General features: G+C 52.6%; 1 protein-coding gene across 1 annotated transcript in view; it reads left to right on the forward strand.

The window, feature by feature from the left end:
- Nucleotides 1–6: 6 nt before the first annotated feature.
- ZDHHC18 (zinc finger, DHHC-type containing 18) overlaps nt 7–9,777 on the forward strand; it is a 34,238-nt gene continuing 24,467 nt past the window's right edge. The window contains exons 1-2 of the mRNA XM_011981662.1: nt 7–140; nt 5,346–5,506. Coding sequence (XP_011837052.1) covers nt 61–140; nt 5,346–5,506 — 241 coding nt within the window. The 5' untranslated portion in view covers nt 7–60. The remainder of the gene's footprint in view (nt 141–5,345; nt 5,507–9,777) is intronic.

A 9,777-nucleotide genomic window follows, 5' to 3' on the forward strand; every position in this document is an offset into this window, starting at 1 on the left:
CCACGGCGCAAGTGGGAGGTGTTCCCGGGCCGCAATCGCTTCTACTGCGGCGGCCGCCTCATGCTGGCCGGCCACGGCGGCGTCTTCGCGCTCACGCTGCTGCTCATCCTCACCACTACCGGCCTCTTCTTCGTCTTCGAGTGAGTTCCGCTGCCGCTGCGCCCCCGCCCAGCACCCTGCCGCGCACCCGACCTTCCCAATCCCTGCTGGGCACTCCGTGCCCTCCCCTGCGCGTCCCTGGCCCTCATCCTCCCCGCCCCTTTGGGATCCTCCTCGGGCCTCTTGTCTGCTCCCCTGGCCCCTGCGCACCCCCATCCCTGCCAGATGCCCCATCCTCCCTGGTCCATTTGGGTGCCCCATCCGCGCTGGTGCTCTCCACCCTCCCAGCCGCTCCATTCTCCCTGGCCCCACCCTGGCACCTGTCTGCCTGCCACTGCCAGGAGCACCACCCTCCATGCCCCTCCACGGCCCCCATCCTCGCTGCCCTCTCAGAATCTGCCCCAGGGCTCCTTGGACAGGCCCCTCCTGCTCACCCATTCCTGGACCATCTCTTGCCAACCCAAGTTCTTTCTGACCCTTGTATCCCTTCCTGACCACTTCGAGATCTTGTGTGTCCTTTGACTGTGCACACCCGCCGTAAACATCCTAGTCATCCTCGCTGCCCTCTCCGGGCCCCTCCAGGGTCCCCACCTTTTCTCTAGTCTCAGACACCAACCCCGCTTTTGCTTCCCCTCAGCCACGCACACCCCAGGCCCCAAGCCATCTTTTCTCAAAATCTTTGGGCCTGTCGGGCCCCCTTTCCTTCTCCAGAACCTTCCTTAGTTTCTCCAGAGCTTCCTGTCCTTCCCTCAGTTCCCACCTGCCTCCACCCAGCTGGCTCCCAGGCCCCTGGCCCGCCTCCTGACCACCTGGTTTTCTTTCCCTGCTCAACATTCTGGAGCGTCCCTCTGGCCTGTTCCACATCAGCAACAGCTGCAGTGCCTTGTTTTTCAGGAAAGAGTTCGGAGTGCTTTCGGGCGACAGGTCATATTTGCCCCCTTAGGTTTTTGACCTCTTCATATTCCCCAGTGACCCAGGATTGACCCACACATAATCTCCATTTTATGGATGGAGGGTCATATATTTGTATTAGAAGTTTTCCACCCACCTGTGAGCCACCTGCACCATGATTCCTTGCACACACACCCACACGCCCACCCACCCACCCTTGCTTCATGAGCCCTGCTGTCCCCTCCCGACTCCCCATCCTTTGTGGTCATCCTTCTTAATTATATAATGTAGTTAAGAACTCTAACAGACCTGGTTCAAATCCCAGCTCCACCACCCACTAATTGTGTGACCTCAGGGCAGTCACTTCACCCGCTCAGTGCCCCAGTTTCCTCATCAGTAAAATGGGATTTATAATAGTACCCACCTTGTAAGGTTGTCCTGAGGGTGGCATGAGGTCACATGCAAGCTTTTAGCCCAGTAACAAGCACACAGTGTTGGCTGCTATTAGTACTTGTGTTGTCTTTATCAAAAAAGCACTTCCCAAGGGCATGTGGCCACAGTAAGGCTATCGTAGAGACACCCTCCCCCAGGTACCCTTTCTAGCTGCCAGATCATGTATCTGCAACCTTGGGTTTCCCCTTGAAGCAAGGTGAAGACTTCCTATAAATTAGCTTCTCCTTTCACCCTTTTACCACACACTCTGCCCTTGTTTTCTGAGTAGTGTGGATAAAAAGTTTAGGGATGAATTACAAGCAGAAGCTCTGGGGGGCCCAGAGCTCAGCTCTGGACTGAGTTTCAGATCTACTTCCCTGGGGTGGCCACGTGAGTGTTCTGGAAGTGCCTTTTCCAGTATTCCCTGGGCTGCCCTCTCAGTCCCCACACCCAGGGCTGCAGCCTAGGCAGGAGGAAGCAGTACTTGCTGTGGTTGACCCACATGACCCTGCAGTGTGATATCTGGCCTAACTTCTGAACTAGAAGCAAGACCTTCTCTGGGTTAACCGGGTATCTTCACTGGTGACTGTTTTGTCTCCAGCGAGGGAGGAAGCAAGGACTTCTGGGTTTGGGGAGAGCTTGTGAACCATGTTGTGGTTTGCCCTGCTTGTCCTCATTGGGGGCCGGTAGATTGGCAGAAGAGTTTGGGTTTGGGCCGAGAACTCACCTGGGTCTGGACTGGATGCTCCCCATTTCTCTGGGAAAAGGTAAGGTGCTCTCTAAACCTTTCCTGCTATGAATGGCTTTGCTTCTTTGGCTTGGTGGATTGTTGCACGGGCCTCCAGCAGGGATCCCAACTTCTGCCTTACTTCCCACTCCCATACAACAGCCAGAGTGCCCTTTTGATTCTAAGTCAGGCCTGAATCTTCCCTGGCCGCTGCCCCCTGCTCTCTTCTGTCCTCGTCTTGGAGGCATGTCATCCTCCGTGCACACTCCTACCTTCTGGGCCAGTGCTTGGAATCCCCTTCCTGCAGGTGGCCGCATGGCTCACCCTCTCACATTAGGCCTCCCCCGTCCATCCATCCGCACAGCATAGCAAACCACTCCCCTCCGGCACCTCTCCTCTCCCCTCATTTATCGCTCTCTGAAGCACTTGCCACCACCTGACATATTATGTTATACTTGTTAGTTTCTTCCTTGTCTTTGCCCAGAGAGCAGGACATTCTCCTCTGTTGCAGCCTTGGTGCCTAGAACTTGCACCTGGTATGCAGTCGGTGCTCAATACTTATTGAATGAATGAATTGACAGTGTATTTGAATGAATTGACAGTGTATTTGCTGGGAGACTGGAAACCCTAGCTCTGTCATTGACTGGCTGGATGACCTTGAACCTAGCTGTGGGCCTGGGATAGCTGTGGGCCTCTGGAGACTCAGGAGGCTAGGACTTGGTGGTTCCTGCAGGCTCTACAAGTCTTAGATTTCAAGTCTTCTCTGTCCCCCTACACAAGTCTGGTTGCATATGAACTGGATTCATTGCCATGTGGGTGACACTGAGGGCCCAGTGGTTCTGTTTGAGGGTCAGACCCAGAAACCATTGAGATGTATGGAGCAGAGCGTGGCCCACTGGGAGCCCTTGGCCTTGGCAGTCTGCTCCTCAGGGGAAGGGCTTCTCTGAAGGCCAGAGCCTCTGATGATGGAGACTTCAGAAGCAGCATGCAGGTGCCCACAGGTGTGTGCCTACTGTGCCACTCCTGGAAGCTTGGCTGATCTCAGGCCTCCCAAGGCCCTGTCATCTCCTTACCCGATCAGGTGCTACTCTGGCTATGGGATGGTGGTTAATAGTATGAACCTCAAAGTCAGACCTGGCTTGGGTCCCACTTTAGCACTCCTGAGCCATGTGACCTTGGGCAGGTTACTTAAGCTCTCTGAGCTCTAGTTTCCTCATCTGTAAAGTGAGGAGCATAACTTCACAGGGTCCCAGTGAGGATTTGATGAGAAAGTACACAGGAACTGCTTAGCCTGGTACCTGACCCATAGTAACTATCTGTACTTCGAATGTTACTAACAGTAATTTATTAAATAGGGCAGTGTCTGGCACATAGTAAGCCTTCAAAAGATGGTAGCTATTTTTCTGTCCCCTGGCAGCAGTTATTTACCGGGTACTTCCTTGGTGCCAGGTGCTGTGCAGTGTGCTGGAAATATAAAGCTGAACAAGAGAACATAGTCTATAACCACAGAGGAGCTTATGATTTTTTGTGTTTGTTTGTTGTTGTTGTTGAGACAGAGTTTTGCTCTTGTTGCCTAGGCTGGAGTGCTATCTCGGCTCACCGCAACCTACACCTCCCGGATTCAAGTGATTCTCCTGTCTTAGCCTCCTGAGTAGCTGGGATTACAGGCACATGCTACCACACCCGGCTAGTTTTTGTATTTTTATTAGAGATGGGGTTTCATCTTATTGGTCAGGCTGGTCTCGAACTCCTGACCTCAGGTGATCTGCCCGCCTCAGCCTCCCAAAGTGCTGGGATTATAGGCGTGAGCCACTGCACCTGGCCGAGCTTATGTTTTAGTGAGAGAAAAATAGCCATCACATAGACAAGTAGCTGAAATATATACTAAATGTTATGCAGGAAAGGAGGGTTGAAGTTTGCAGTGTGCAGAGTTGTTAAGGAAGGTCCTTCTGAGGAGGGAAGAGGAATCTGAGAAAAGGAACAGCAAGTGCAAAGGCCCTGAGATAGGAGAGAGCCAGGCTTGTTCTAGGAACTGTCGTGAGGCCATTCTGATGGGAGGAGCAGGAGCAAGAGGAGAGTTTTGTAAAATGAGGCTGAAGTCCTCAGTAGGGCCCAGATCATGCCTGGCCTAGAAGGCCATGGTAGGGAGTTTGGATTTTATTCAAAGTATAATGGGAAGCAGTTGGGAGGTTTGAAGCAGGGAAATGACATTATCTGATTGACATTTCCAAAAGATGGCTCTGGCTTCTGGGTGGACAGTGAGGTGCCAACAGAGAAGATTGGCCATAGAGAGAGAGCCCTGATAGCTTCACTCTCATGAAGCCATTCTCCCACCAGTGTCCAGAACTTCTAGAATGTTCTGGCCCTAAGATGGAGGAGGGAGCTTGAGGAGGGCTATGGTAGGCAGCCTGCCTGGGGACAGAGGGACAACCATTCAGCAGGCACAGGCTATTCTCTGAGGCAGCCGGGGTCAGGGGGTATGAAAGCACTGCCTCGGGGATACCTGCCTCCCTTGCGTCACAGTGACAGAGGCTGGACCATGCAGTTCCCCCAGCCCTCTACTCATTCTTCAGGTTGGAGCTTAGGATTACCTTCTTCAGGTTGCCTTTCCTGACTGTGCTACTGTGTTCCCCTCCCCGACTAGAGCACACATCACCCTGTGTGGCAATTCCCTGTTTACATGTCTGTTTTCCCCACTTGACCATAAGCCACAAGGGGGAGGGGCTCTTGTCTTACTCATCGTCATTATTCATGCTGCTTATTGAAAGTGTTACCTGCCACAGGAAAGACCTCAGTAAATATTTGTGGACTGAGTGAGTGAGTGAATGAATGAGTGAGTGAACACTGCAGGATGGTTTGTCTCAGGTAACAGTCCACTTCACTAGTGTCTACCTGAAGCTCTGTGTATAGAGGGATTCTCTGAATGCAGAGGTTAGGAATTCTGGGATCTATTGGACACATCTGCCATGTGCTCAGGAGGAAAGTGTAACACAAGGATCAATTAGTGATGTCTATTCCCGGTACTTATTGGGAACTTGCTGCACTCACCGAGAAGCTGTGCCTCTGTCTTAGAGCAAGGCTGTATTCAAGATTTTGGTGGTGGTTGCTGGAATGACAGTGCCTGCCAGGTGCTGTAGCCCTGTGCCGCAGGGAGCCCTTGGGTTGTCTGCTGATCTCTCTTCATCTCTCGTTCTAGCTGTCCCTACCTGGCCCGCAAGCTGACCCTTGCCATCCCCATCATCGCTGCCATCCTCTTCTTCTTCGTCATGAGCTGCCTGCTGCAGACAAGCTTCACCGACCCTGGGATCCTGCCCCGGGCTACTGTCTGTGAAGCAGCCGCCCTGGAGAAACAGATCGGTGAGGTTTCTACTCCCAGCTGAAGCTGGGTCTCCATAGCTCCACATTCCCTGACTTTGGAGGAGGCCTGGTTTTCTCTTCCGAAATTTTACTAGGAACTGGGGATGCAGTCGTGAGCAAGGCAGGCTGGAGCTGACACTGGCACAGAGGGAGACAGATGATCAACAAGTGAGCAAATAAGTAAGCAAGAAATGCTGGCCAGCAAAGGCCCCGATGGCAGCCAGAGTGGAGCTGAGTAGTTCCTGGGGGCCAAGCACTGTTTTAAGCTCTTTATATGCATGATCTTATTTAATCCCCCAGTAATCCTATGAGGTAGGTACTATTGTTATTCTCCTTTTACTGATTAATTAAATCAAGGCAAAAGAGGGTCCAAGATCACAAAGTAAGTAGAAGAACTGGGATGAGACCTCAGGCCAGAGCCCCTGCTCTTAAACATTCATATACACTTATTCATGAACTCATCAAACATTTATTGACCCCCTACTATGTGCCAGCACTTTTTTAGGTGTGATATAGCGGTGAACAAAACTGACAATATTGCCTGTCCTCATGGAGATTGACAGTTGAGGAGGAAGGAGACAATAAACAAACAAATAATTAAATATCTAGGATATCAGACAGAAGAAAGGAGAGAGGGAGGATGAAGGCTGCAGGGAGGTGTGTGGTTTTACATAGGGTGGCCAGGGAACATCTTGTGAAGGAGGTGACATCTGAGCAAAGAAGCACCGGCCTGAATAGATGAGGGCTTGAGCGTGGGGTTATCTAGGGAAGAGCCCAGTAGGTGTTGGGGAGTGGGCTAGTTTGCGTTAGGTGGTCAGGGGAGACCTCCAGAAGGACGCGGCACTGGAGATGAGTGTGGTAGAAATACAGGGATCTGGGAACAGTAAGGCCAAAGCCCAGAGTGGCAAACAGCCTGGGTGTGTGTGAGGAACGGCAGTGGCCAGAAAGACCCTGTGCTCCCAGGCAGCCCACGTGGCCCTTGATTCCTTTCAGACTGCTGTGTGGCTTCCGGGGTGGTGGGCCACTAGGGATGGGTCCCTAATCTCAGCTTGCTGCACCCCAGTTCCTTCCTGCTGAGAAATGACGTGGCTACTTGCACACTTCGGGGGTTTCCGGTCCGTGGTTAGTTCCTTCCCCTTGAACAGGATGGTGTTCACACAGGCGTTTAAACACCCAGCTGGCCCTGAAGACATCTAGTGGCCTGTAAATGTCAGAGCCCTGCTGCATCCATCGCTAGAAATCATTTCACTAATACTCTGTACAGCAGGGAGGGAGGGAGGGCGAGCAGCTGGAGTGGATGTTGTCTGGGCTCTGTCTGCTCTTTGTCTCATTCCTCTGCCCGGGCCCATCCTCAGCCATGCCCACGAGCGCCACCTCATCTTGCCTACATCCAGCTTCCTTCCCCCTCAAACTCCAGGTCCCTGGCCACTCCTTCAGGATCCCACAGTCTGACCTGGGCTAACCCACCTGGCAGCTGGGGAGGCCCAGCTGTGCCCCATTCTTCCTCCCCTTCAGGTCAGGGCTAATCGTGAGGCAGGATTATTGTCCAGCTCAGCCGGACCCAGAGGTCTGGCTGCCCATCCTCGGCCTCCTGTGAGCTGCGTGGATCACAGTGATTATCCCCACAAATCTTCACAACAGCCCAGTGAGGGCAACCCTGTTAACCAGTTGTACTGATGGAGAAACTGAGGGAGGTGATGACAGGGCCAGGGATAAAGGAGCAGAGATGGAGTGTGTGCCTTTCACTCCCAAACCCCTTGCTTTCTCTTCTGAGATGGCAGCAGGGACACATCTCCTTCATCCTTTGTCTCCACTTGTTTCCTGTGCTCTGGGAAGCCTTCCTGATCCCGGTTGGGCCAGGCCTTCCATGGCACATTCCCAGAGCACCTTCTCCTTCCTTCTCTGAACCTGTGCTGCAGTGGTGGTCATTACAAAATTGTTCTTTCTTTCTTTTTTTTTTTTTTTTTTTGAGACGGAGTCTCGCTCTGTCGCCCAGGCTGGAGTGCAGTGGCCAAATCTCGGCTCACTGCAAGCTCCGCCTCCCGGGTTCCCGCCATTCTCCTGCCTCAGCCTCCCGAGTAGTGGGACTACAGGCGCCCGCCACCTCGCCCGGCTAGTTTTTTGTATTTTTTAGTAGAGACGGGGTTTCACCGTGTTCGCCAGGATGGTCTCAATCTCCTGACCTCGTGATCCGCCCATCTCGGCCTCCCAAAGTGCTGGGATTACAGGCTTGAGCCACTGCGCCCGGCCACAAAATTGTTCTTTCTGCTGGCCTGTGATGGCGTGGAATTCCAGCATCTTGTTCACCTTGTCGCCATGTAGAAGGCTCAGTGACGTTGGCTAAATGAGTAAATGAATGACTGAAGAATGGGTGAGCTTCTGTGAAGGCCCTCCTTGCTCTGTCAGGGTGACAGGTGAGGAAACGGTCAGGACATCTCCCAGTTGGGCATCATGGGTTTGTTCATGTGTGTGTTAATTCTATATGCTGACCCCTGACAGCAGAGTGAAGGCGGGTGGGGGCCAACAATGAATCTGATAGGAGCTTCTCTCATGGGTTCCAAATGAGTTGGCCCCAGATGTTAGCCCTGACCAGCCACTGCCAGTGAGATCAGGCTTCGGAAGAGGGTCAGAGGAGTCAAGAGCATCTTCTGCCTGGGGGACTGGAGAAGCTTCCCTGAGAAGTGATGCCTGAGCCACGCCTTTAAGTTTGGGTGGAATTCAAGCACAGGAGCTGTGTGGAGGCAGCCCTTCAGGCAGACAAAGCTGAGGGAAGAGAGGGTGGCAGAGGGAAGGAGGAGGGATGGGAACGGGCCACTGAGCAGTCCATGTTGGCTGGAATACGAGGAGCACTTCAGATAGTTAGGGATCCTAGGGATATTCCCATTGAAAGGATGGGGTGGAATCAATCTTGTAGGGTGCTGAATGTCAGGGCCTAAGACTTTTCTTTAGGAACAGGTGCAAAGTGTAAAAGTGGCATTTTGGGGGCCTTTGAATTCTCAAACTTGAATAGAAGCCAAATTTTCAGGTGTGACCAGGAGACTTCTAACTAACTAAAGTAAAACATATTTCCCAGGGCTAGCACAGTGGCTCACGCCTGTAATCCCAACACTTTGGGAGGCCGAGGCAGGCGGATCGCAAGGTCAGGAGATTGAGACCATCCTGGCCAACATGGTGAAACCATGTCTCTACTAAAAATACAAAAATTAGCTGGGTGTGGTGGCGCATGCCTGTAATCCCAACTACTCGGGATAGGCTGAGGCAGGAGAATAGTTTGAAATGGGAGTTGGAGGTTGCAGTGAGCCAGGATTGCGCCACTGCACTTCAGCCTGGCAACAAAGCGAGACTCTGTCTCAAAAAACAAAAAAAAAGACAAAAAACATATTTTCCTGAAAATGGTGAGGACTAAGATCATTGAACCTTTTCCAGAAGGTTGGGAGCTGTCTCTGAGGCAGGTGGTGCTGTTCATGTGAGCATGAACTGATTACCTGGTCCTAGACTCATGTAGACAGTGTGGACTTTTCCCTTTGGTCCCCCAGCCCAGCAACTCCAGCCCAACAGGTCTGGCCCAGGGCTCCTGCCCTGTAGGGACAGTCTGAGGTAGAGTGACCAGCTCCTCCCAGTTTACCCAGGACCACCTGGAAAGTCTGCTGTCTTAGGAAACCACTCAATCCCAGGAAAATCAGGGCACTCGGTCACCCTCATCTGAGATCCTGTCTTGCTGGCTGATGGGCTGTGCAGCTGGCTCACCCTGCAGGCTCTAGGCAGTTGGGAAGAAGTAGGAATATTGCTCGCAGAGGCTCCTGGTCTGATGGGAGATGATAGAGACATCCAAATCCAAGTGACAGATGCTCACTTAGACCCCGTTACAGTTCACAGGACGGACGCAGAGGCTGCGTCTCTCTCCACTGCCCTGCACCAGCTCCCAGACCCCATGTTCTCCGTCTCCAGGACGTCTCCGCCCACTTCCCCTGGCCAGTCCTGAAGCACACTTCCCCTGGACAGACCTGCCTCGTGTTCCACCTGAACTGGCTCAGGGCTCTGCAGAACAGGCCCCCACTGGGCCTTTCCCTTCAACTGTAGTTATATTTCCAAGATCCAAATTTGTCCCCCGACCCCTGCCCTGTCCCCACACAAACCCTACAGAATTTGGGTGACTCTCTGGTGCCCTCAGTACTGCTTCCTGCATATTAGTGATATTAGTCCAACCTTTGTGATTTTTCCTTCTGCATTCCACCTTGTACCTTCATTTCTTTAGTATTTTCCTCTAAATG

This window comes from Mandrillus leucophaeus, unplaced genomic scaffold (genome assembly GCF_000951045.1).
Source record: "Mandrillus leucophaeus isolate KB7577 unplaced genomic scaffold, Mleu.le_1.0 Scaffold23, whole genome shotgun sequence".
Classification (NCBI taxonomy): Eukaryota; Metazoa; Chordata; class Mammalia; order Primates; family Cercopithecidae; genus Mandrillus; species Mandrillus leucophaeus.